The 26,118-nt window shown below is 51.7% G+C and overlaps 2 protein-coding genes across 6 annotated transcripts in view; one reads left to right on the forward strand and one right to left on the reverse strand.

Annotated features, from left to right (window-relative positions):
• TRAF7 (TNF receptor associated factor 7) overlaps positions 1-23,024 on the forward strand; it is a 36,939-nt gene extending 13,915 nt beyond the window's left edge. For 2 of the 5 annotated variants that reach the window (XM_075165554.1, XM_075165553.1), the window contains 20 exons: positions 1,382-1,500; positions 1,743-1,800; positions 2,945-3,036; positions 7,685-7,801; positions 9,119-9,211; positions 10,962-10,995; positions 12,253-12,436; positions 13,159-13,293; positions 14,241-14,458; positions 15,052-15,125; positions 16,181-16,229; positions 16,730-16,857; positions 17,957-18,039; positions 18,439-18,478; positions 18,911-19,027; positions 20,224-20,346; positions 21,162-21,281; positions 21,455-21,586; positions 21,823-21,942; positions 22,193-23,024. In XM_075165554.1, the coding sequence (XP_075021655.1) occupies positions 1,420-1,500; positions 1,743-1,800; positions 2,945-3,036; positions 7,685-7,801; positions 9,119-9,211; positions 10,962-10,995; positions 12,253-12,436; positions 13,159-13,293; positions 14,241-14,458; positions 15,052-15,125; positions 16,181-16,229; positions 16,730-16,857; positions 17,957-18,039; positions 18,439-18,478; positions 18,911-19,027; positions 20,224-20,346; positions 21,162-21,281; positions 21,455-21,586; positions 21,823-21,942; positions 22,193-22,207 (2,013 nt within the window). In that variant the 5' untranslated portion in view covers positions 1,382-1,419 and the 3' untranslated portion in view covers positions 22,208-23,024. Of the gene's footprint in view, positions 1-1,381; positions 1,501-1,742; positions 1,801-2,944; positions 3,037-7,684; positions 7,802-9,118; positions 9,212-10,961; positions 10,996-12,252; positions 12,437-13,158; positions 13,294-14,240; positions 14,459-15,051; positions 15,126-16,180; positions 16,230-16,729; positions 16,858-17,956; positions 18,040-18,438; positions 18,479-18,910; positions 19,028-20,223; positions 20,347-21,161; positions 21,282-21,454; positions 21,587-21,822; positions 21,943-22,192 lie in introns of those variants that run through there. The other 3 variants (XR_012676149.1, XM_075165555.1, XM_075165556.1) reach the window with 3 other exon arrangements.
• A 102-nt stretch (positions 23,025-23,126) lies between these two features.
• Positions 23,127-26,118, reverse strand: part of CASKIN1 (CASK interacting protein 1) — a 35,283-nt gene continuing 32,291 nt past the window's right edge. The window contains exon 21 of the mRNA XM_075165552.1: positions 23,127-25,627. Coding sequence (XP_075021653.1) covers positions 25,531-25,627 — 97 coding nt within the window. The 3' untranslated portion in view covers positions 23,127-25,530. The remainder of the gene's footprint in view (positions 25,628-26,118) is intronic.

Genomic DNA, 26,118 nt, shown 5'->3' on the forward strand with positions numbered 1-26,118 from the left:
GTTTCTCTTTCTGGGTGATGATCCAGACTTTGCTGGTTGTTTCTGAGCAGAAACTGGGAGTGAGGTCCAGAATCACAAACATGTTACTTGAAGTAAGGTTTCTCTCATGGCTTCCTTGTCCTTGTAGCTCAGACTGTGCAGGAAAGAACTCCTTTAATGCAAATATAACTAAATCAAACATGGGATTTTTGCTTTCTGCTGAGATCTAGCCCTGGCTTTTGTGTTCAGCAGTACAGCCCAGGGCTTTTGAATTAAATAGCAAAGCTCCCACTGAGTTCATCACAAGAACAGGATGAGGCCTGTGCTAATCACACTTTTGAATATGAGGCAGCCGTAAGTTCTGGGGATGCAGGGAAGTTTAGGCTTTGGTTTCCTTGGCTGGAAGTGCAGAAAGCGTGGCACAGCCTGCCCGGGAAAGGGGCTCCCTTGGAGCTGACAAGGATGTGGGGCTGATGAGCTTCCAGGGCACCTCTTCCTTCATCTGTGGGTGGGTGGTCCTGGGGGAAGGAAGGCAGTCACAACCCCTTGTGCTAAAGCAAAGCCCCAGGTGACTGAATGGGAAGGTGTGCTCGGAAGATGGCCTGAGCCACAAAGGTGCGAGTGAACAAGCTCCCTAGGCTCTGCAGTCCAGGCCAGCTCAGCTTGAGCCTCACAGTTAATGGGATAAGGGTTTTACTGGTATAGCTTTACATCCAGAGACCTTTTCTGCCCTCCATGCCCTCGCAGTTCCCCGTCAGGCTGAAAGATCAGGCTCGTGTCTGTGGCCTCTGCCGAAATCCCTCGGCCTGCCATGGTACAGCCTGCTCTGTGCTCGCCACTGCTGTGTCTTGTGGAGGGGGCTCCCTTTTACGACCCTGCTTACTAAACACTGCTCTGTGCGAAGTGTTTTGGGAAGCAGCAGGTAACCTGCTTTCTGAACTACGCTCAAACAGGGGAGGGAGAGAGGACTAGATACAGATCCTGCGTAGGGCTCTTCTCTGCTGGGACTGTCAGTCACAACTGGTACCTACTCTCATTTTTAGAAGATTGATGTGTATCGTGACCAGTGGAATGCTGTCTGTCTTAGAGGAGTCTCCTGAGAAGTCTTATCTGCTATTAAAACAGTTCTATACCTGTAAAAGCAGCTAATGATTATGGGTATTCCAGTATTTGGGTGATTAAGGAGTTATTTTAAAAGATACCATATCTTTAGAAAATGCTGAACACTCATGCAGGAATGACTGGAAGGAACCTGACTTTGACCTTGCCACTTGCTTCTGAAAATCCAGGTTTATGTGAGCTTAGGTAAATACTTGGACTTAATTCTACAGGAGATTGTTCTCTGAGCCCAGGAAAATATGTACAATGAAGCTAACTCTCCTTCTGTCTTTCTCTTCCACAGAGCAAACTTCCCATGACTAACAAATGCTGGCCTAGATTATGAGCTCAAACAAGAACGCTCGCTACAATCGTTTCTCCAGTGGCACAACAAACATCACTACTTCCGAAAACACTAACGGGGTAAGGCTTGGTGTTCTTGGCAAAGGATAGGGGCTAGGGCTGCTTCTTATGTTCTCATCCTTTCTTTTGAGAAAATGAAGAAGGCTTTTGAAAATACGGTACTTCCTTGCCTCTTAAAAATCACAATATCCACAGATAAAAGTTGGGAATATATATGTACATTTGTTTCACCGGTTGAGGAAAGGTAGCAAGCCTTTGGGCTTGCTTGATATGCACTGACCTTCATTTTGTCAATGTTTCAGACAAGAATGGAAACAACTTTTGGGCCAGCCTACTCTGCTGTGACGACCATCACGAAGGGTGAGTGTATTTCATGCATAGCGCTTCTCCCCAAAGCACTATGTGTGATTCCTACCACTTTTGTTGTTGTTGTTGTTCTACAGATGATAAACTGTTGGGAGAATCACTGTGTTCATTACAGATAGGTGCTGAGGTGCTGTTTTTAGTATTATGCAGCCCAAGTGATATTTCGTCATGGCATCTGATCACCAGGCATGATGGAAATGAGCATGCGCAGAAATTTTCTCACATTAGGCAGACTTAACAGTACCACTGGGAAGCCGTTGCTGAAATTAGGATGGGGGTTTGATACAGAGCTTACTCCCAAATCTTATTTATCTCTGTGACTTCTCACGCAATCATTACTAGCACTGAAAATTCCCATTTTCACTCTCTGCCTGACTGCGAGTCACTCTGGACACTTTGGTAAAATCCTAGCCTTTTTTAACTCATACAGGAGGGGGTGCAAGTGTACCTGCTCATTTAAAATTCTTGGGCTTTGTTCCTCAAAGCCCAGCAGGTGAGGAGTCTGAGCCCTGACACGTGGTGTGAATGTAGGAAGAGGTCTGGTTTCATTTTGGAATAAAAATATCCTTACTTTAGTAAAGATAAACTGTGGCACTTAACACTGATTTAGATAAGGAAATGAACATCTGCCCAGGGGAAATGTACAAATGTAATCCAAACGGGACTCTGGACTCTAGATGTTTTTGGACTCCTGAATATTTACATTCAAAATTTTATATAAGTCAGTAATATGATCTTGATACAAATATCTCCAGTTTAATTTAGCATGTTTCCCTTGTGCTACAAGAATATCCAGACCTCCCTTGATCAAAGTAATTTTTGTCAGTGACTGAAATATGTAGGAGTGTAAGGTTTCCTTTTAATAGTATTTTTAACATATGGACCTGGTAGAATATTACCTGTGCTCTTTTCTGGGCAAGCTACCTTCAAAGGGCCGCATGCATTTCAGCAAGCTATCAGAGATCAGGATTGTTCTGCCTGCACCGATATGTCCAAGTCAAGAACTGGAGTTGGGGAATCCCTAGTCTTTTCCTTTTTCAAGGAACACTTAAGCTACAAAGACTGACCTGTAGCTCGGAAATGTTACTGAGGAGCCTAAATGCTTGCTTTTTTTTTTTTTTTTTAATTTGCTTTAAAGCTGACGGGACCAATACTTTTAAACAGCATCGTCGGACCCCATCCTCCTCCAGCACACTCACCTACTCCCCACGAGATGAGGACGATGGCATGGTAGGTGTTGCCAGAAGCCCCCTTGCTGACTGGCTTAGCTGATTATGTGTCAAATGAGAGACGTCTGGTCCTCCTCTGGACTTCTCTGCCTCCCTCCTCATTCCCAGGCACTGCGTTATATCGGAGGCAGATGTCTGCACCAGAGGCAGGACCAGCCTCAGCATTTCCTGGCTGCTCCCAGGGTTGGCGCGGTGGGGAAGTACAGGCTGCTTCTGACCTGGGGCATTAGGCTGGCACTGCTGGTGCTCATTTTCAGACTGCTTCAAAATATTATGTGGTTACAAAGCCCAGGAGCTGCAAATCCCGCGGGCCTACTTGTGAGGGTGTACCTGCCTTCTGATGTGAGCAGTGTGCTCTGGGTCTCCTGAGCTCGGGAGAAAACAGAGCTGCTGTCAGTGATCTCTGGGGCTGTGGCTGAGGCCAGTCTCCATCAGGGTGTGTTGGATGGACCATCCAGCAGCACAGCCGGCCCTGCAGTTATGACCAGAAAATCCATTCCTCTTTCCACCTCCAGATGGGGCTTCTGACCGCAGGGCGCACGTTTGAAACGTGCAGAGTGGGATGTCGGACACCACAGACTATGCTCGGCTCCTGGGGATTACATCATCGGGGTCTTCTCACACAAACCATTCCCGTGTGTCGCAATATCTTTGCAGAAAAGCACTTCCTAATTTTGTACCCAGTTTTCTCATTCATCACTTCTGACTAACTTTTTTTGGGAATTTAGTGATCCAACAGACCTCAGGGTTAGCTGCTTACAGAGAAATTAAATCAGCTAAATCAATCAAATCAGGAACAGCAACAGCAAAGCAAACCTCAGTGAATGGGCAGATAGCTCTGAGGCCTTGATCTTCTCCTATCCCTAATGCTCCAGCCACATCTCATAACCACAAGCTCCTATTTAGATTTAAGCATGTGAGTAGTAGACTCTTCAAATTAAGGTCAGGTTACAAGACCCAGCTTCCAAGTCAGGGATAAAGGGATCATTGCTGCTGCTGAAGTTAGGCGCTGGCAGAGAGTGGGGTCAGCAACAGTATGGAGCTACAACACTTCTTAAAATAAATTTGACACCAGATTGCAAAGAGCTTTATTGTCAGCATCCTATAAAGTTCCTTCTGTTGCTCAGAGATCTTGCTGTGTTTTATGTGAGCGTGTGTTTGTTTTTTCAAAAAGTCCTTTGAACATTTGCCTTGTGTCCTTGGCAAATGCAACTCTCCATCACATCACTGACCCCATGGTGCTGGGCCACTGTTCCAGGAAGCCCTTGGCTGTCAGCGCTGATCCCGTGGGCTGAGTGCTGGGCTCACTGCACCCTTTTCACAAGCCGTGTAGTTCTCACAGAGCACAGGTGAGGATTTTTCCAGCGGAGCAGGCGGTGCTGGGGACGTTACATTTAGCTACGTCTGATGGAGAAGCTCCCTGACTCCTTTAAAAACTACGGTGTGGCAAACTGAGGTGTGCAGCCAAGAATGAGAGATCTCTCCTAGGACCTAGCCTCAGTCCTCTTGGCCAATCTCAGCCCATCTTCCCTGGAGTGCTAAATATTCTTAACCAAAAATAGCAAGAGAATTAATGAGCGGTTCAGGAAGCAGCCTGCAGCCCTAGGTGCTAACAAACGAGAAGCGCCACAGCCCTGCTCTGCCTGCTGCTCCAGACAAACTCTCACTAACCCTTTTAGGAAGCTTCCTTTGCTTTGTCAAGAAATAATCTGGGATTTCCATTCCTCATCGCTAAGTTTTCCCTTCTCCAGAAGCTGCCAAGGGCTTGTCAGCCATCAGAGAGACAGCTGGAGACAAGTCAGAGCCCTCCTGTGACCTCCACCACCCCTTTTTCTTTCTTTTTAAAGCTTCTGTTAATGAAACCAAAAGCAGAGCAGCGTGTTCTGTGTGCAAGGCAGGGATTATTGAGCCGGCTGCTGTCATCTTTCCTGAAAACAGTGCCACGGGTTCCCAGCTTTGCTATGCCTACAGGGAGCAGGAACAAAGACTGTACTAGAGTCTTCACATGGAGGCTGCTTTTGTAGCTGACATGATGGGAACTGCACCTAACGATTACAGCTGAATATTGGGGCAAATGCGTACTAATGGATGAAGAGCTTTGGACTGGCTGTCCAAAGTCTCAGTTGTTTACAGGGAGCTTCACCCCTGAACCAGAGGCTGGAGTGGGTTACCAGCCAGCCATAAGCTATCTGTCTTCCATCAAAAGATGTTTGAGCACTCCATCCTTGGGCTGTTTGAGGGTGGACTTGATGTTTAGTGCAGAAATAGCCCTGGCGCAGCTGTGGGGAGGTGGGACCCTTCTGACGGATCCTCCCGAATCCAAGCCTGGCCGAAGCAGTGCCACTTGTGCCACCTTGCCCCTGCGGCAGGGCCTGGCACTCCTTGGCTTTCGTGCAGATGCCCACAGGGTGGGTGTCCTGTGGTCCTCACGCTCTGTTATTCTGTTTGCAGTGCAAGAGCACCCTGCAGTCAGTCCCCTTGTGCTGGCTGCTCTACACACGGCTAGTGCTGCAAAGCTCAGCCTAAATAGCCAGGCTAGGAGTGGGAAGCAGTGCAGTGACTAACCCTGCAGAGCTGAGGTCTCTCGCATCTTAGCCTTGTTTGCTTGGCAAAAACAAAGGCTGCAGATACCTAGAGGGGCAGTAAATGCCGGTGCACACCTCTGCCATTCAGCATTGTCACTACAGCCCGAGTGGAGTGACCTTTCTCAGCACATCAGCTTCCCTCCTGCGTAATTTACATCAGCATTGGCCCAGCCGGGACACAGGGAACTGAGCCCGCAGTGCTGCACAAGCCTAGCAAGGCTGCGTCTCATACCCCTGCCTCCTGAAAGAGCTCTTGGGCTGCAGTCCCCCTCCTCTCTGTCTGTGATCCAGAAGACGTTGCTTTTGATAAAACTGCCTCCCTGCAGAGCCTGCCTTTGCTGCCCTGATCTCTGTGTCACCTCCAGAATGGGAACTATGCACAGTCATTCTTGTTATTTTAATAACTTCTGTTACTAGTGGAAGAAAATAATAAAATTAATGGATACACATAAAATTGATTTACCTCATTATAACCATTCCTCCTCAAGGTTTACATATTTAGCCAATAAATATGCCTTCTTTAAGAAAAAGAGCTTTATGCTTTGGCTTCTAAGCAGATGCAGCATTTCTGAGCTCCTAGGATCCCAGTATCATAAAAATTAAGAAGCAGAGCAGTGTGAAGAACCAGCAGGATCCTGGTGTGCTCCTCTTCTGCAGCCCAGCAAGGACTGCGCTCAGGCTGCAGTATAGTCTGTCTCTGGGGAAGATAGCAGTCTCTGAAGCTCATCTTACATCTTTCATTGCTGAATTTCCTGACTGCCCCACTGGCCTCTTACGCTGCTTTTGTCTGTCTGTGGGCCTGATGTCACACGCTTTCACCCAGGGCAAGCACACAAAATGCAGCTTGGGAGGTTCAGATTGAACGTGAGGAAAAAACATTTTGCTTACAAGGTAGTGCAGGACAGGAATCCAGGGCGACGGAGTCTCATCTGTGCAGCTTTCCCCGTTCCAGCTGGGCAGTGCCAGGGCTGACTTGATCCAGGGCCAGGGAGAGTCCCTCTTCAAGTGGGCAGCAGGGCCAGCGATCTCCAGAGCTCCTTCCAGCCAGCACTTCTAGGAGTTTGCGACTGATGTAGGCTACAGTCAAGCCACGTATAGGTGTGATACATGCAGGTGCAGGCAGCCTGGGCATTGGTCATCTCTTGATGCCAAGCATCTGAAGCTTATGGCTTCGTTCTGCCATTTCTTTGTCATCTGTTCTGCTCCTTGAAAACTTTTATTGCTTCTCTGCACTCTTCCCAGTTTGCCAGCAGCATCTCTTCCAGAGTAACTCAGAAGCGGCTGCGCTACTGGCTGTTCTAGACCCCCAAATCCAATCACCCCGTGCTCTGAAGAGTCTCCGGTTTCGCTTTGACACCGAATTGCATCTTGGCTACGCACTGCTGGTTGATGTTCCACCCTTAGAGATGTACTGCTGGTTAATATTCCAGCAGCAGCATTCCCTCAAAGCCAATCCCAAGGCCACCGTAACCAGTGGGATTTTTCTTGATTGGTGCATGCGATGTCCACTTAGCTCTCCCCTCCCGAGCAGGAAGCGACAAAGCCAGTCTGTTACTGAATTGAATAGAAGGAAGTCTCCACACTTACGCAAAGAAATTTGGCAGAAGTTAGATAGCGAGTGAAACAACAAGTGCTGCTGCTGAGATTATAGAAATTGCAGAAGCTGGTAGCTGTCTCTGGGGGAGATTTACAAAGCTTTCTGTGAAGGATTAATTCTTCCAAACCATTGCTTTGCGGGTGCGCACGGTAAGTATACAAATGAATGCACCTTTGAGAAAGTTACGTGCTTGGAATTTAGATGTCAGCTTGGTTTAGTAAGTTAAACCTGAATGATGCCTGTCCTGGCTCTGAACATGGTGCAGTGTTCGCGGCTGCCGGGAAGGGCACGCAGCAGCGAGGCATGCTACTTCTGGGGGCCACTCAGTGCAGCTTGGCAGAGTGGATGAACAAATGGAGCAGCTGAGTTTTGTGGAGGGGGGGAACTGCACTTGAAGACTCTGCATAGGGTTTTGGAGCAGGGGGAATTATTTGCAATAACAAGAACTGGTTTTTATCTCTTTGAAGCCTCCGATCAGCACCCCACGCCGCTCTGACTCTGCTATCTCCGTCCGTTCATTGCACTCTGAGTCCAACATGTCCTTGCGCTCAACGTTCTCACTCCATGAGGAAGAGGAGGAGCCAGTAGGTATTTGGGATTGTCTGAAGGAGCAGTATTAGGAAGTTCAGTGTCAAAAGAGTAGCTTAGTGGACTCTTGTGAGTACATAGAGCTATCATGGGCAGATTTTCGTGATGTCTGGCAACTAAAAGCCTGGCTGTCAGGACTCCTGGTTTTAATTTTGTTTCCACCGCTGACTTCTGCTTCCTTGTGTGCCGTTTCCCCACATGTAAAGAGGGGACAATGGTGAGGCTTTTCCGCTTCTGAGAAAAACTGTAAGTCTTTGCAAAGTTGTGTGTGATTCCCTGGCTCTGCTGCAGAGCAGCAGGGGGTTGCAAGTCTTCAGGCTGGTGGTCTAGCCCCAGGCAGCAAGACTAATACAATTCCCCACTGATTCTGAGCCCCATCCTGCATTTAGAGCTGCATGGCACCCCACTGACTTGATTGTAAGCCCTAGGAGAGTGGGGAATTGTCCACATGTGACTTTTGTTGGGGGAGGACACTTTTAAGCTGAGCTTAGCTTGTGACCCAGGAACTAACCCCAGACTGGATGCATAAAAGGTCAGGCGGCATTTTGCCACAGATCTGGGATAAAAGTGTGCGTTTCACATTTAGGAACCCAGGGGGTTGTGTTTGCAGTTCTGAGGGCAGCACAAGATGAAAAGACAGACCGAACTGCCGTGACTGGTTTGAAATGCTCTGAAATGTGAAGCCCTGCTCTGGCGTGGAGTGGAGAGCTGTGCTGCTCCAGGAGGACGTGCTCAGAGCCCGCGCTCCAGCAGTCTTAGCTGGTAAACAAAACTGGAGAGATGGGCCCACTGCAGCAGAAACAATGTTGTTTCTCCTTCGTAAGGGAATGAAAGAGCCCTTCCTTCAGGATGTTTCAAAAATACAAAAGTGCGAGCTGTTTTAAAATTGCTTTTAAACTTCAGGCTTAGTACAGGGGACATTTTTGACAACGCACTGTTCAGTCCAACCAAGCAAAAAGCACCAGACAGTGCAGCTCATGCAGTTCTGGTGACTTGAGTCACTCTGGCAAAGAAGTTGGTCTGTGCAGTTTGCTGTTGGTCCTGATCCACATGCTGGTGGCCCCCAGTTTGTGATGAGCTAAGGGTCTCCAGCCATTCCCAACTTCATTCTTCCTCTACCTCTTACATACTGGAGGTCAGCAGATCCAGACAAAAGTTAATTTTGAGATAATGAGATAATTAGCATGCCCTGTGTCCCAGGCTCCCCAAGGCTCACCGCTGAAGAGTTGTTTTGTTCCTTCTGCAGAGTTGGAGGCTCTTGTGTTTGGACTAATCCTTGTGCTCTCTCTGTCCCTTTCTCTCCTCCTTTTCAGGAGCCACTGGTGTTTGCTGAACAACCATCTGTGAAGCTGTGCTGCCAACTGTGCTGTAGTGTGTTTAAGGATCCAGTCATCACAACCTGTGGGGTAAGGCAGTACTCTTCCAAATCATGAACGTGGGCTCCATAGGTGTCCTATGTGACCTATAGCGAAGCCCTGACTGTCCCCAGTGACTGTCAACCTGAGTGAGCAAAGACGAGGCAGCCCCTGACCGGGGAAGCCAGGCCAGTATAGGAGCAGAGATGCTGATGGACATGCGTTAGATTTCCCCACAAGGCAGCTCTGAACCAGTCTCCAGTGGGGTGTGTGGGGCACTCTACAGTTAGCCAGAGAAGCCTGGGAGTTGCTTAAAATCGGGCTGCTTTTCCCAGGAGATCTGTACTGTCCAGCCTCCCTATCCTGGCCACATTCAGTCTCCTTGGTGTGGTTTCAGTGAGGTCTAAAACTCCTCATTCCCTGTCCTGAAGGGCTCTGCAGAGTGCTGCTGCCTCCTGGGCACCTCGGGAACGGCTGCTCTTCAGTTGTGCAGAAAGTGTTTCTTATAAAACAAGAATGGCTTGAAGCTTCATTTAGTTAATGCTTGCAAAGGGATTTGAGATCCTCTAATGAAAGGCACAGAGTATTATGAATATTCTTCTATATTCCATTTTACTGGGATTTAATAGAAACTGTATATTATTCCTGCTTCTGTGTTCCATGTGAAGAAAGATGGCTTTGTGATGGGCTCTCTAAGGCTTCTGGCATGCTTCTGATTGCTAGGATGGAGCTGTAGCAACAAAAGCAGAGAGCAGGATTGTTTATTGCAGTGAGGGTGCTATCCCCAAAGGTGTTGGAAGTTGGTGCAGTTTTGCTGCACCATTTCAGTAAGCAACTCTTCATAGAGACACTGAGATTTACTGGTTAATATATAGAAAAAAAAATCTGCTGCAGGAAGCAGACTGGCTTCACTTGCAGTCCTGGTTTGGCAGCTCTGGAGAGAGCACCATGCAGCTGTGCAGGGCAGGAAAAGGCTGCGTGAGCAGGGCAGCAGATAACAGCTCTGAAGAGTGACTTGCAGCCTCTCCAGCGCTGCTGCCAAGCGCTGGCCCTGTGGCAGGGGAATGTGGCTGAGGAAGCTCCAGGGAACCCACGGGCCAAGTTCAGGACCAGTAAAATGCTGCAGCCTTTGTTCTTCTCTTTATATTCATTAGCATGTTAGATTGAATTTGCTACTTTATCAAGTTAAATTGTTACCATACATTTCTGCTGTGAGAATAGAGTGATAGAGAGCTACTTAAAGTGGCAAAATTTACAGTGCGTTTAATGGGCTTACAAACCAGCAGGACAGCTTCAGCTACGTTAGAAGAGCTATAGAGAGATATATGTGATGGGCTGACTGGCCAAGGACAGGGACAAGCCAGACTTCCCCTTGCTCTTCCCCTTGAGGACTTCTCAGGGAAATGAGAGGAATGACATGGACTAAGTGGAGGGTGAAGAAGAGAACTCGCATGCAGACTTGGAAGGTAGGAGTATCAGAGTGTGGCAGAACATGTCCGTGGCTTTGGCTTGCACCGTGATCATGGCCTGATCTTGAACAGGGCAGAACCCTCAAAGCTTCAAACCACGTGCTTAATATTTCTCAGGAACAGGACCTGTGTTGCGCTGCCTGAGCAAGCAGCTGGTTTTTGCCCTCTGGTGCAGACTCAAGAGCGCGCTGAGCTATAAAGCAGGCAGAACAGCTGCTGAGGCCCCTGTGCCACAGGCTTTGGTATCTCCCACCTTTCCAATTGTTAGCCACCGGGAATAATTTGTCCAATATTGTTTACGCTGACACTGCTGTTCCTCTTTGTCTCCACAGCACACATTTTGTAGAAGATGTGCCTTAACATCTGGTGAGTACAGAACTGTTCTTGTGTCATGCAGCCAAAACACTGTTATTTTCTGGTTTGTTTGCTTTCACTTAAAAAGAAACCCACAGAAAGATGTCTGAAGGGCTTAAAACAAGCTGTCAGTCATAGGCTGCCACTGCAGCAGCAAGGGGCTGGGGCACGGGTGACTGCAGCTCGGAGCACTGATGGTACGCGCTGTAGCATGGGCATTAGAGGGCTAGGCCCGGCTCTTGGGCACAGGATGTTCTCAAATCCTGGAATATGCAATGGATAATCCCAGGATAATACATGTCTCGCCCAGAGCTGACCCATTGATTTCAGACTGAAAGCTTTCTGTGGCTGTCTGTCTAAGGAACAGGGGGGCCGTGTTTGGCAGAGACCCATCAAACCCCTCCTCCCCCATCCCGTTAGTGCCAGCTCTCTGGCTGCTGACACAGAGCTGCTTTAGCTCACCCAGCTCTTCCAGAAACCTGGTGGAGCCCAAGTGTCTGGCTGCTGGCCTGGCCTAACCAGCTCCCACTTGCTTTGGACTCTGCGCTATGAAAAAGACTTTATTTGGCACGAGCTTGTGCCCCTCTTGGAAAGCCGTTGTTCAGCACAAAGCCAAGCCATTTGTATTACCAGAATAGCGAGCCCTGAGGAGGTTCCCTGGGGAGTCCAGCAAAACAGCAGCTCTTTCTGCCTTAAGATGTTCCTCTTCCACATGTGAGGGGTCCCTCTTCTTTGCATGCTAACCCTCTGTCATCATGTTGTGCTACATCTATCCCAACCAACAGATCTGTAGCAAAAGGCTTTGCAGTTGCAATCCTGAGTTGCTCAGTTTTGCTCCTGCCCTCAAAGCTCGTATCGTTGCTTCGCTGCAGCATCCCTGGCCTGCAGTGCCCTGCTGGCAGCAGAGGAGCTGAGCCCCAGGCCTGGGTGGGGGAGCGGGTTATGCGTGGGGCACCTGCTGATTTGTGGTCACTGCCTGTGAATACTCTCACACTTCAGCAAGCACAAGGTAGTCTGAATTAGTGTGGCCTTCTTTCATTGGCAGCTAGCTCAAATTATCATGGATTATCGTAAACTGTAACTTTTCACCAAGCCCCAAGACAAACCAGAGATAGTGGCTTGCAGGCCTTGTGTGAATATTCATGGCTCGTTCCATTGCCACCCATCTGGGAGTTGGCCGTCTTGGCCAGAGAAGGCAAAAAAATAAAATCTCCTGCAGTGTCTCAGCCCTTTCTGACTCTCTCTCTCTTTTGCTTCCCCACCTGGCAGAGAAGTGCCCTGTGGACAATGCCAAACTGACTGTAGTGGTGAACAACATTGCAGTGGCTGAGCAGATCGGGGAGCTCTTCATTCACTGCAAGTATGGCTGCCGGCCTGCAGCCAGCAGCAAGCCCGCTGCCTTCGAGGTGGACCCCCGTGGATGTCCGTTTACAATTAAACTGAGTGCCAGGAAGTAAGTGCCTTGTTACCAGCGTGCAGCCTCTCCAGGGAAAGGGCTCCACCACCAGCAATCTGCTGTCGCATCTGAGCTGCCCTGCGGCTCCTGGGGACAGTGCAGCTCCCGCCAGCAGTGCTCTGCTGGGGCGTGCAGGGGTGTGGGAATGGGCAGGGTGACTTGAGGGGACAGCTCTTTCCGCTATGTCTCAGCCTTAGGATGATGGCAGATGGGCTGCTCTTAGGGAAAGGATGCTGTTCTCTGCTCCCAGCTTACCCGAGTGTCTCAGCATCGGGAAAAGGGATACACTGTGAAAACAGCCATCTCACATCTGGGGTGAAACGCTGTGGCTATGGTCAAGCAAAGACCTTGGGATTCTTTTTGTAAGAGGAGTTATCCTAATTATATCCTAGGAATCTGAAATCTATCTCTCTCCCTATCCCCAACAGTGCATTCAATGTCTTCCCTATCACCTGGCCATTGCCTGTGGTTGATAGCTGCCTGAAGGCTCAGTCGATCAGCTGCAGAAGATGTTCACTGCATAAATGTGGCCTAGTATTACTCTCAACTTACTGGCCAAATGAGAATTTAAAGCTGTAGTTGCAATCTTAGAGCAGGAAGCTTTCGATCACCTGACAGTCTCACAGGGCTGGTTTGCTCCTTTCTTGATGATCTGTGTTGTTTCCGTTAATTTTTGCTTATCGCTGATTTTCCCTCCTTTTGCTTCTCTCCATGGGCAGAGATCATGAAAGCAGCTGTGATTACAGGCCAGTTCGCTGCCCCAATAACCCCAGCTGCCCACCTCTCCTGAAAATGAACCTGGAGGCACATCTGAAAGAGTGCGAGCACATAAAATGTCCCCACTCCAAATACGGGTAAGGAGCTGGTGCTTTTTAGTGGCAGGGATGCTCTGAGCTCATTTCTGAGCTGCTTTTTGGCTACTGCAGCCTTGGGATAGCCCCATGGGCTCTGAGCAGCTCTGCCCAGTGCTGTGCACTGGCCTGAGACTGAGATCAGGCTTGCAGGGCTTGCAGAAGGCAGCCCCCGGGCCTCCTGTTGAGAACGGGCAGCTCACGCTGCCCAACTGTAAGCCCTGCTGGCAGCTGAGGAGGAGGCTGAGGTGCGTAGGCAGAAGAACCAGCTGGAGGAGAGTCAGAGCAGTGGATGTGGCCAGAGCCACCAGGGAGGAGGATGAGTACAAGAGTAATGCAAGCACCGTAGCAGTGTCTTTCAAACCAGTCCTGGTCCCAGGGCAAGGGAGGTGCTGATCAGCCTCGGAGGGTTGATTGTCACCTGGGCAGGAGTGCAGCCCGGGCTGGGGGTTCCCTGCAGGATGCACAGGTTACTGCTACAGGAAGAGATGTCTTGGCAGAAGCAGAGCAAGGCAAGTCCTGACAGAGCAGCCGTGACTCCTTGCCGTGCTGCAGGCCCAAGTCGGCACCTGCCGAGGTCAGTTGCAGTTTTTTCCATTGGTTTTGATGGCTCATAGATTGGGCTCCTGGTGAGCGCACGAACTGACACCACGTTCTGTCTCTTGCCCAAGATTTGCTTTTCCTTGCCACTACCTAGGCAGACAGAGAGACAGACAGGTCAGTTTGGGGCCAGTGCCCTGCTTGGAAGAATGGCAGCTGCTTGGCCTCTATGTTACCCTGCAGTTGCCTGCACCCAGCAGCATGGTGAACCACAATACCACTGCTCCTGGTAGGAGGAGCAGAACAGTTGGGAACCTACACAGGCTTCAGACCTCTCTCTCGGGAACCGGCTGAGCAGGAGGTCTCCAGTGTGAGCCCTGCTCCAGCCAGCGTCTGCCTTCCCCTTGTAGGTGTACATTCATAGGAAATCAAGACACTTACGAGACCCACTTGGAGACGTGCAAGTTCGAGGGTCTGAAGGAATTCCTGCAGCAGACAGATGATCGCTTCCATGAGATGCAGGTGGCAATGGCCCAGAAGGACCAGGAAATTGCCTTCCTGCGCTCCATGCTGGGGAAGCTCTCAGAGAAAATCGACCAGCTGGAGAAGAACCTGGAGCTCAAGTTTGGTGAGTCTGCACTGGACAAGCTCTGTGGTCAGAGCTGTAGGGACAGGACAGCTATTTGTTAAGATGGTGCATTACAAGATTCATTCCATGTTTAAAACTGGTGCTGAGCAGGTTTCAGGAGGTTCAGATATTCCTTGCAGAGGATAAATAGGGGTCCCATTTGCTTCTCTGCTGCCAGAACATCATGGGACCTAATCCTGCAGTCACCGATCACATGGCAATTCCTAGAAATGTCTGCTAGCAGCTACCACCTTTCTCCTGTGACTTTTTCCTGTGCATTCCATGGGCACAGGCCCCCATAAAAATCAGTGAGTTGAATAGCCAACAATGCAGCCATCCTGGAGCGAGGATGGTTCCTGGACACCGTTGCTGTGCCCAGCCCTGTCTTGCCTCTGAAATTTGTTGGGTCTTCAGCATTCAAGTACAATTTGCATTTGAGTAGCAGACATCCTCCTGCTTTTCCCTGCTGTTAACAGCAGTGGGTTCTCCTCCCTCCTTGTTCAGAGGTTAGGTGGCAGCAAATGTCCTCTGCCTGTTCCCCTGGATGCCGTCACTGACTCTGCAGTGACTATGGGCCTGTCTATCTCTCGTAGATGTGCTGGACGAGAACCAGAGCAAGCTGAGCGAGGACCTGATGGAGTTCCGCAGGGATGCCTCCATGCTGAACGTGAGGAGGGGGCTGGGTCCTGGGGCTGAAAAGGGATTGCATGCAGTTAGCTGCTGGCTCTGCTGCTAGTTAGGCTTCTCCTGAGTGGGGGGAGTCTTTTGGGTTCCCTCCTGCTTGCTGTGCTCACCCCAGGTTCGGTTTGCCTTTACTGCAGCTGGGGTCTGGGTGAAGATTTCCTCTAGGCTGAGTTAAAAGCAGCTCAGTGAGCACATTCTGGTCACTGCATCTGAGCTGCTGTTTTAACTGTTCCTGCTATCTTTTCTCAGCCTGTTGCTGCTCTTGAAATGTGTTACCAGAGGAAAGGACCCCTGCAGCAAGGAGAGAGCCCTCTGCTCCAAAGTCTGGGCACTCCTGTACCTTTTATGCTAGCCAGGGACAGCATGCCCTTCTCCCTGCCTGCAGAGAAGGCAGGAACATAAGCAGATCCCTGCTAACAAGCTGGGAGTGAGAGCTGTCTCATGATTTTGGACATTATTCAAGCACTGATGTTAGACAGACGTTCCTCCCTAGTTCAGGCAGACTGCATCCCACTGGATGTACTGATCAGGAGGAGCTCATCCTGGTTTACCTAAGCATACTAATGAAGAGGGTCCCCATGGATGCAGTAGGGACCGGGCTGTGGAGGAGACTACAGAGACCCTCCAATTCTTCTCCAGCAAGGTGGACTTCAAGACCCCAGCTGAGCAAGAAGTCCCCATAATTGTTTTGATTATTTTTAGCAGTCTGGTGAATGGCAGAGCAGGGACAGTATATTCTGAAAGGTATTTCTGTGCCTGCCTGAATACTGAGGAGTTTAGTGCAGGTCTGAGATGCTGTCAGAGCCCTGCGGTCTCTGGAGGGAGGTGACAGAGGGAGGTGCGTGTGCAGTCCTAAAGCAGGAGACCTCTGATCAGGGAATGAGTCAGCTGCTGAGGGAGGGCCTTCACAGGGAGTCAAGACCTGTCCAAAAGCAAGAGTGGTTTTAGCAGTGGAAGGGGACAGTCTTAAAGGTATGCCCAGAAGGGCAGACTGGTCTTGATGGCTCTGCAGCTCATGCAGCTTGTTCTGTTTTTCAGGACGAACTCTCCCACATTAATGCTCGGCTCAACATGGGCATCCTTGGATGTGAGTATGCATGTGGTTTTCATCCTCTGAGGCTGGGTTTGGGCTGATGGCCCAGTGAGCCCTTTTAGGCATGGTCACAGTTGTCTCTGGGTGCAGCTGTGATTTGTTCACAAGACCACTGCTGCTGTGGGAAGAAAATACTGGTGGGAGAGTTTGTCAGAAGCACTGGCTGAAGGGGAACTCACAGTGCTGCAGGGTTATTAGCTGCTGGGTGAGATTTCAAGTGGTCTCTACATCCCTGGCCTCCCTAGGTCCAGCCCGGGAGTTGCATTAGGGAAATGAGTCCTGGGGCTCAAAGCAGTGATAAGTCAATGAGCTGTAAGGGTGGGACATAAGACCCTCCAGCCAGACTGGGAGGGTCTCACGGTTCCTGGCCTGCAACAACGTGAAGTGCAAGGAGGACCTGCCAGGCAGTGCAGGGAGTTGTGTCTCCTCCAAACTCACCGTGACATGGCACAGCAGCATTTCCCCACCTCTCACCTGCCCTCTTGTTTCTGTAGCCTATGATCCTCAGCAGATCTTCAAGTGCAAGGGGACCTTTGTGGGACACCAGGGCCCTGTCTGGTGTTTGTGCGTTTACTCCATAGGAGACTTGCTCTTCAGTGGCTCTTCAGACAAAACCATTAAGGTAAGAGCTTGCCTCTTCTGTCTATCTTCTGCATTTGTAAATGTGCTTCAGGCGGGACAGAAGCTGTGTTGCAATTTGTGGGGTGGGGGGATGACACTTCTCCCAAAGAATTTTCCCAAAGAATCTTAAATTATTCTTTGCAGTTATAGTTGGGCAAAATTCTCTGTGAGGAAATGTTACGAGATAGTGAAATCGAGAGACAAATAGCAGTTTTTGCAAAGCCCTGATTAGAATCTCATTCCTGCTGCTCCTGGTTTTGCTTTATATGGTGTTTAGGGCATCCAAGCCTATTTCAGCTTCTGATTTTATTTTCCCTTGTTATAAAAAATGATCTTAGAAAAAAATATTTTCCCCTGATCAAATGTGTCCTTTTCCATTTTATGGCATGATTGTTTTTCTTTGTCCTGTTTTCAGTAACTCAAACTGACAGGACTGCTCCAGTGCAACCTAAACAACAGTTCCCAATGTCACCGTGTTGGCTGCTGGTGGCTGCTGGCTGGGCTGGGGAACCACACGGGCTGCCGCGACTCTCCCTGCCAGGAGCAGAGCTTTGGTTTAGTTTCTTTGAGCAATAGCAAGAGCCACATGGAAGAAAATGGACATTGCTGTACTTTATTGAAAGTTTTTATTGAAAGAAAACAGCTTTCTCCCCTGTCCTGGCTGCTCTGGGCACCACATTCCCATGTTTCCTCTCTTGAGAGACTGGTGTGGTGCTCAGTGGGGAAAACCTCTGCAGTGGCAGAGGAGGCTGTGCTGTGCCATTGGAGCCCTAGGACGGGCTGTGAATTGCTAAAGCAGGACCCCGAGAGCTGCTTCCCCGGTTCAGTGTGTTGTGTTGGCCCGGGCTGTGAAAGGCAGTGCTGGAGAGGGCTGATGCGTGCTGCTGTCCGCTGTCTCATTAACTTCGACCGGACCCTTTGCAGTAAATTTCCCTTCCTAGACAAGCTTATCTCTGCCTGGGAGCCCGGAAGGCAGGTGCCCAGGTGACAGCCTGTTTCCTTGTTTCGCTGCTTTTGTGGCTTTGCTGACATCCTGCCCGGGTCCCCAGCTGCTCTGTCTGCCGGCGTGTGACCCTCTGCTGACTTCTGTTTCCTGTTAGGTGTGGGATACCTGTACCACATACAAGTGCCAAAAGACCTTGGAGGGTCACGATGGAATTGTACTGGCTCTCTGCATCCAGGGGTGAGTCGAGAGGGACACCTGCCCCTGCAGGAGAGAGCGGGGAGAGCACTGGGGCTCCTGAGCATGCCCTTACAATTGCCGTCCTCAGTCCTGCACATGCCAAGATTGTGCATGAGAGGCACATCTTGCCTCTTTGCTCTTTAAAAATCGACAAAGCACGTATCTCTTTGGCCTCCTTCCCTGGTCACCAGCAGGGTGCCTGGCCTCCTGCTCGAGGGGCCAATCCAGCCTGGCCTCCCCAGAGACCTGGGCTCCGCTCCTGGGGTTGGTGTGTTTAGTCTTGGCCTAGTGAGGCTGTGGGACTGCAGCTCCTCGCCCAGCACGGTGCCTGCGACTGAGCTGGGACGCCGCACTCGTTCTCCCTCGCTGACCTCCTTTTGTTTTCTGGTGACATTACAGGAACAAGCTGTACAGTGGCTCTGCTGACTGCACCATTATTGTGAGTACCCAGGACCCCTGCTCTGTTTCGCAATTGGGATGCGAGATCTACAGGCCAGCCCCAGGCTGTTGTAGAGCAGGGACGTGCATCCTTTTTTCTATAAGGCTCTTCAGCTGCCAGTGGTGTAAAACTGATAACGCATATGTGCTTTATCCACTGCCTTCAGCCCAGTGACTCGTGGGTTGGATTTGGGTGTTTCCTGCAGGCTGGATTCCCCACTCCCCCTCCTGCATGGGGAGCAGGCGGCCGGTGCTCTGAGCTGGGGCAGGGTGGTCAGTTCTGATCAAGCCAGGACAGTGGCTCGTACAAGAGCCCCCTCCTGCCTGCGTTTTCGCCTGTGTGTGATTGCCTGCCTTCAGAGGCAAAGAGGGAGGGCTTCAGCACAAGGGGCCTGCCCCTGCCCCTCACGGGCGCTCTTCTTCTCCTTTGCAGGTCTGGGATATTCAAAACCTGCAGAAAGTGAACACGATCCGAGCACATGACAATCCTGTTTGCACTTTGGTCTCCTCACACAACATGCTGTTCAGCGGCTCTCTCAAAGCCATCAAGGTAGAGCTCTGGGGTGGCTCCTCTTGGTCTGGGTGGGGACCGATGGTACAAACTGTCAAGCAGCAGTGTCCAAACAGGAAGAAAGTGGCATTTTGGTCTGTAGGTGACCAAAATGTTACTACACTCTCCTGAGCCACACAGAGAAGCCCAGCTACACAGAGCAGCCAGCACTGCAGAGGTTTAGCCCATGCTTTGTGCTGAAGTCAAAGATGTTCTGGATCTGGCTGAAAAAACAGCTTTTGTTTCTTCCAGCTCTGTAAACCTGAGGCTGCAGGTGGAGTATCTTGGCAGTTCCTGAGTGTGTGTCTCCTCGGGCCCCCAACAGACCTACTCAGACCATTGGGAATTGTGTCTGGGGTCCAGAATTGGCTGGGAATTCAGAATGCCTGTTTTGAAACCCCCTCCAAAGGATCTTGAATCTGCATTCTTTACCTAAAGCATGCAGAAATCGGGGAACAGCTTTGCAAGTTGCCCTTTAAAACCTTGGCTGGATTCCCTTGGTTCTGTTTCCAGCTCCTGGTGAGACAGCTTATGGGACTGTCCATCTGTAAGAGGGCGCATGCTCTTTTCTTTATCTGGGGCCTGGAGTGGTTCAGCTATCTCGAGAGCGCTCGGGGCTGGAGGAGAGTGAGGCAGACTAAGCAGAAGGAGAACTTGGGGCCTTTTGTTTTTGTTGTCCCCAGCCACCTTCTGCCAGATGAGCCGAGCAGGCCAGTAGCGCTGCTTGGAGCGGCGGGGTGAGATCCGTCGATCCCTGCGTGCTGGGGGTTTCGGCCAGGGTTTCCCAGGAGCTGTGGGACTGCAGCTTTGTGGGGACAGGCTGGGAGTGCAAGTCCAGAGCAGTTCTTTACTGTAGATTGGGTTTAGGTTTTTCAAGCCCATGGCTCTGCTAGGGAAGGGTCTCTGCCAGTGATAATGCAGGCTCCGAGCGAGCTCTCCCAGGCCCTCAGGGAATGTGCTTATTCAGCATAGTTGTTGTGTGTTTTATCTGCCAGTCAGTGGGTTCAGGTGGTTCCCAAGGGGCAGGAGAGCCAGCACAAGGTTCCCCTTAGTGAGCTGGTAGGGCCTTGTGCTGGCTGGCTGGGCAGGGTGGGCAGCGCCTGGCCCCCGAGCTAGAGGCTGACCTGTTCTGCCCCGTCCCACTGAGACTCTCCTCCACGTATGTGTGTGTGCGCGTGTGTTTGTGCTTTCCGCAGGTCTGGGATATTGTAGGTACCGAGCTCAAACTGAAGAAGGAGCTGACAGGTCTCAATCACTGGGTGCGAGCACTGGTGGCTTCTCAAAACTATCTCTACAGCGGATCTTACCAAACAATCAAGGTGGGACCCTGAGACTTGTGGCAACTGTAAGCCATCAGCTCTCCCCGTGCCTCTACGTATCTGTATTCTGCAGCATGGGCTGGTGGAGCAGACAAAAGGTAGTTGCTAGGATGTGAGAGCACTGCTGTAGCATTGCTGACACACTGGATTTTACTACGCTGATTGCATCTTTGCAGGCACAAAGGCTGGGCTCTGGCTGGTCCTTGGGAGCGCAGCTGCTGGGGGATGCTCGCTAAGATAAAATGTGGCCTCACAGCCATGGTGCCTCATGCTGCCTCCGCAGCTGCCGCAGCGTTATCTGCGCTGACAGTCCTGCTGATAAGAAGAGAAGGTCACTGTCTGGCTGCAGAGTTACCATAAATCTGTGTGTGGTTTCCGAAATGCCTTCATCTGTGTTGGCTCAGGCTTTGATGAATAGTTCACCTCTCATCTGGGTGACACAAGAGAATTTGAAGTTTCCCTCCTCAGCGTTAATAACTCCCTGTTAATTTGTCTGCATCGGTTTTTAGTGCTATCAAGGACTGGGTTGTGTGTGCACATCTTTGTGCATAGTCACACACACAAGGTGCGTGCAATCTCCACAACTTTTTCAGCCGAGATGTTCAAAGCTGGGCAGCTAAACAAGATAGCAGGGCTTTGCTCATTAGTACTGAACATTCCCAGCTGGACAGATTTGTCCTTAAAGACGTGATCTGGGCACAGATGGAGCCAGGCTGATTCTGTGCGTGGCTGGAGAAGAGCTTCAAGGGAGCTCCCTCCTGGAGAGGGGTCCCTGCATGGGTCTCATCCTGCCCTTGCTCCGGCATCTCTTTCAGATCTGGGACATCCGCAACTTGGAGTGTGTCCACGTGCTGCAGACGTCAGGAGGCAGCGTCTACTCCATCGCTGTGACAAACCACCACATTGTGTGTGGCACCTATGAGAACCTCATCCATGTAAGGGCTGCGGGGTTTGATGCATTTGTTGGCTTGAGGCTGGGGGAGAGGGGCAAGGAGATGGGGGCCCTAGCTCTGCCTGGAGGTGTGTGTGGAGGTGGACACGCCTCTTGGAGGAGAAGTTGGTGGTCTGCAGCCCGGTGCGATCTCTGAGCCCCGCTCTCCTCCCGCAGGTCTGGGATATAGAGACAAAGGAACAAGTCCGCACGCTGACCGGGCATGTGGGTACGGTCTACGCCCTCGCTGTCATCTCCACGCCGGATCAAACCAAAGTCTTCAGTGCATCGTATGACCGGTCTCTCAGGGTATGTGTCCAGGGATGTGCAGCTGCGTCTGTGCATTTGGCATGTTAAAGAATGGACAGCCTTGAGGGAAAGGGAGGATGGGGGATCCTCATCCCTGCATGCCACGTGGCCTCGTATTTAATTTGTGTCACCTGGCTCGAACCCTGTGGCACTCAGCATCCCTGCCCCTCCCAGTGCTCGGGATGTGCCAGAGTCCTGTGCCACTCGCTTGTCTCACGCCTCCTGTGTGCCCATAGGTGTGGAGCATGGACAACATGATCTGTACTCAGACGCTGCTGCGACACCAGGGTAGCGTCACTGCCCTCGCAGTCTCCAGGGGCCGCCTCTTCTCCGGCGCCGTGGACAGCACTGTAAAGGTTGGTTTCCTCAGGCTTCTCCTTGATGGTTTGGTCTCTTCCAGAACTAGAACAAGGGCATTAAATGAGTTAGGAGCCTTCTTCAAACAAACAAGGGGCTGGTTCTCAACAGGTGGGAGGTTTAATTCTTGACAGAGGGTGTTGTGGATGCTGGAAGCCCAAAGGGAAGCTCCACAAGAGGATGAAGAGAAGCCCACAGAGCTGCTCAGAAAAGTCACTGCCATGGGTTCCCGTTGCCTCTCCTCTGCAGGTCTGGACGTGCTAGCGAGAGCGCCACACTAGTCCTGCACACTGAAAGACCAAAAACTCCCCTCTGTCGGCCTGCTGGGTAACTAACACCACTATGAAATAACTGCTGCAGCTCCTCTCCGCACCGACCACTGCCTGCCGCTGCGCGTCGGCCAGTTCCCCCACCCGCAAGGACCCTGGCTGGCAGCTCTCAGGACGGCTCTGGCCCACAGATGCTCCAGATGTTCCCTCAGATCTGCCGTACATGATTGGAAACGCAGAGGAAGCCGTTCCGGTGCCAGCGCCTTCCGCATCGCAGGGTGCCCTCCTCTGCCTGCGTCCCCCCAGCGGGGGAGCATCCTCTGGGGCCAGGGCTGGGGCGAGGCTGGGCCTCCAGGCCAGGGCAGCCCCGCAGGGCACCGCTGCGGATGCAGCGCAGCCCTTGGCCGCTGGTGGGGCTCGGTGGTTCAGCTTGTCACAGGCGGGAGCCGGCCTGGCCAGGGCGCTGACGCTGGGCGGCTGGTCCCTTTGTAAATGGTAGAACTGAGCATTAGGCCTTGTCCTGGGTTGGGACCCCAACCCCTTTCTGTCTCTAGTATTTAATTTTACTGCCAAGGTGTCAGGCTGATCCATCTGGGAAGAGGTGTTTTCTTGAGTAGCCAGGTACGATTTTTATCCCACAGCTAGTTCTCAAATCAAATAACACAAGCCCATTGTTCATCACCCTGTAATAATGGTCTCCACATTAAAGAGAAAAAGCCTCCGTTGCATTTTTACTCACATTTTCTACTGTTTTTAAGATTGTAATATAGATTTGATTATTTCTTCATTGACAATAAAAGCGGAAAGAGTTGTTCCTGGCCAGCGTGAGTTATTGCGGGCTCTCGGTGGGAGCCAGCGGCCAGCACCGGTCCTGCGGCAGCTCCTGCCTCCAGCCTGCGCCCGTCCACCCTGCGGCTGCTGCCGAGAGCCGCGCTTGGCTGCCCCGGAGGGGTGGGCACGGCCACGGCACCCGCTGTGAAAAATGGGGTGCAGGGACTGGGCAGCTCGGGGGGAGAGCAGTTCCCAGCCAGCCAGGCTGCCACGCACCCCGCAGCACCCCCAGCACCGGCACCCGGCCCGGCCAAGGCAGAGGCACCCAAGGGTGGCCTCGGACCGTGCAGCGCGTACACCCGGCGAGACACAACCACGCCACGAGGACCCGCGTGCGCCGCAGCATCCGGCACCCGCGCGCCCGCTGTGCCGGCACGGCCCGGGACCCCGCGGCCGCCTGCCAGCCCTGGCTGCGCGGCGGGAGCCATCGCACGCGATGGCTGATGTTTTTTGGACACAAACAGTGGTGGCAGCCCGGCAGGGGTTTTATTTTTTTATTTTTCTTTAAATATTTGTTGCCAGACTTCGTATAGGAGCAAACTTCTTCACAGCACCACGAGCCACCTACTATTCAGAATAGGAAGAATAAGACGAGTAGAGGTGAAATCTAAGCACAGAAGAGCAGGGAGAAGCACCAAGATGCATAGCTTGACAGATGGGATACGATACAGAGTCCATAACTTAATCATAAAAAATATATATATGTATATATCCATTATGTAGAACTTTATGGATTTTTTTTTAGATACATATTTTTTTCTTTTTCAACAGATATTTTCAGGCGGGTGATTTTTTTTTTTTTTTGTTATTTTTAAAGTCTTTTTTGTGTTTTTTTTTTTTAAAGAAATTTCAAAGTTGTGCCAAACACATCTGGATCAGCGACCACAAGGGGAGAGATGGGGGAGAGAGAGAAAGGGGGGGAAAGGGAGGGAGGGAGAGGAAGGCGGAGGGAGAGACCACTCTGTACGTCTCAAGAAAAGAAAGGAACAGCAACACTTTGTTTTGAAACCACAAGCAAAAAATGCATTCATCAGGACCCAAGCGACTGAACCAGACTCCAACTCCAGTTTATACATGAATATACAGCGGTGCGTCCCGGAGAACGCACGCAAGCACACGCACCCCGCGTGCACACACACGCACACCCACACGCGCACACCAAACGAATGCCAAGAAAAAAGAAACAAACCCAAAACCTGAAGACACTCCAAAAGAAATGAAACACCTCCAGTATAAGAATTAACAAAAACCTCCATAAAACAAGGCACATCCTTTGAGTTCTTAATGGTGTAAAAATAAAGACGTGACACTGAATCCCAACGGAAAGACCCGAACAGAACGGCTTGCACGTACCTTCCACCCAGAGAAAAGGTAAATATTGTGCTACTCGTAGAATGAGTTTGCCACAAGACACACAGCTTAGTATAATCTAATAGTTTTTCTCAAGCTAAAATCCAGTTTTCTCTTGATTTCTTTTAAACTGCTTTATATATAATTGCTAATATTTTTAAATCTTTTAAATATATATTTGTTAAAGTTTATTCTTTTTATTATTTTGGGGGTGGGGGAAATCTGGTTTATCTCTTTTTTTTTTTTTCCCCCTCCAATAAATTAATACTTCTTTATAGCTTATCACTGTCCTCTCCCCCGGCGGGGAGGGGCCGGGCAGGGGCACGTCCCGCTGCCCCCCGCCCGTGCTGCCGAGGGCCCCGAGATGGGCCGTTCGCTCCCCGATTTGCAACCAACACAAACCAAACCCCCTGCCCAGGCCCGAGGCGAAGCCCCCGCGCAGGGGAGCCCCGTGGCCGGGCCCTTGCGCCCCTCGGGCAGCATCCCTCCACGGGGCAGCCCCCGGCCCGCTGCGACGCCACGGCGGGACCCCGCGCCCTGCCCGCCCCCGGCGAACGACGACGGAAAAAGAAAGAAAACTAAAAAAGGAAAATTAAAAAAAGGAGAAAAGAAACCCAAGTGCATTTGCCCACCCGGACCCTGGCGCGGCCACAGCGTCCACCAGCAAATGCCATCGACGACACGCGGCACGCCGCTGACGGAGCCGCTGCTGGGGCCACCGCGCCGGGCAGGGCTTGTGCTACATTCGGGCCGCGGCGACCCGTGGCACCGGGGCCAGCAGGGCACGGGCACGATGGCGGCGGCCACCGGACAGGTAGGCAGAGAGACCCCCCGGAGCCCCGGCAGCCGGCGGGGGGGCGTTGCGGTCCGGGGCGTGTTGCTTTGTTTCTGCTGTTGTTTGTTCTGTTCTGTTTTTTTTTTTTGCTTCTGCAAAAGGGAGTCCTGCCGGAGCCGGCGCCGAGTCCGTGAGCACAATCCTGAGGTATCTTCTTCTTTGTGCAAACCCCGAGGGACGGGATGTCCGGGAGGGGATGGCTGTACAAAGGGGACGGGGGAGGGCGGCGGGGCCGGGGGGTCGTGGATCGTTGTGCCCTTGTGCCCACGTAAGCCCTGAGGTTCGCGGGGCCCTGGCGCCCCTCACTCCAGCATGGCGTCCAGCTGGTCCGCCAGGTCGTCGAACATGCTGCCGATGTCGTCCAGGATGCTCACGGTGCTCTTCGACTCCATGGCCGAGCTGGGCGAGCGGCGGGGCCGGGTCAGCACCGCGCACAGGTCGGCAGCACCGCACGGTCCCCTCTGCCCCCGCACGGCCATTCTGCCCCCCTGTGCCCTGCAGGGCTCAGCACCATGTCCCCGGTGTCACCTCTCCAGTGCAGACCCCAGTGCTCCTGCACGGCTGGGGCCATCCCAGCCCCACGATGCTCCATCTCAGTGTCCCCCACTGTCACCTCTCCAATACAACCCCCGCTGCACCCGCATGCCCAGGTCCCCACATGCCTGTGCTGCTCCGGCATGGTGTCCCCCCGTGTCACCTCCCCAGCACAGCTCCAGCCAGGGCCCCGTGATGCTCCGGCACAGTGTCCCCGCAACGTCACCCCCGGCACAGCCCAGCTCCCGCCGTGGTGGCACAGCCTGACCCCTGCCCGTGATGCTCGTGGCCTCCCGACCGCCCTCCCCATGCAGCTCGGTGGCACAGTGCAGCCCCGTGCCCTCCCCCGGGACCAC

This window comes from Calonectris borealis, chromosome 16 (assembly GCF_964195595.1).
Source record: "Calonectris borealis chromosome 16, bCalBor7.hap1.2, whole genome shotgun sequence".
Classification (NCBI taxonomy): domain Eukaryota; kingdom Metazoa; phylum Chordata; class Aves; order Procellariiformes; family Procellariidae; genus Calonectris; species Calonectris borealis.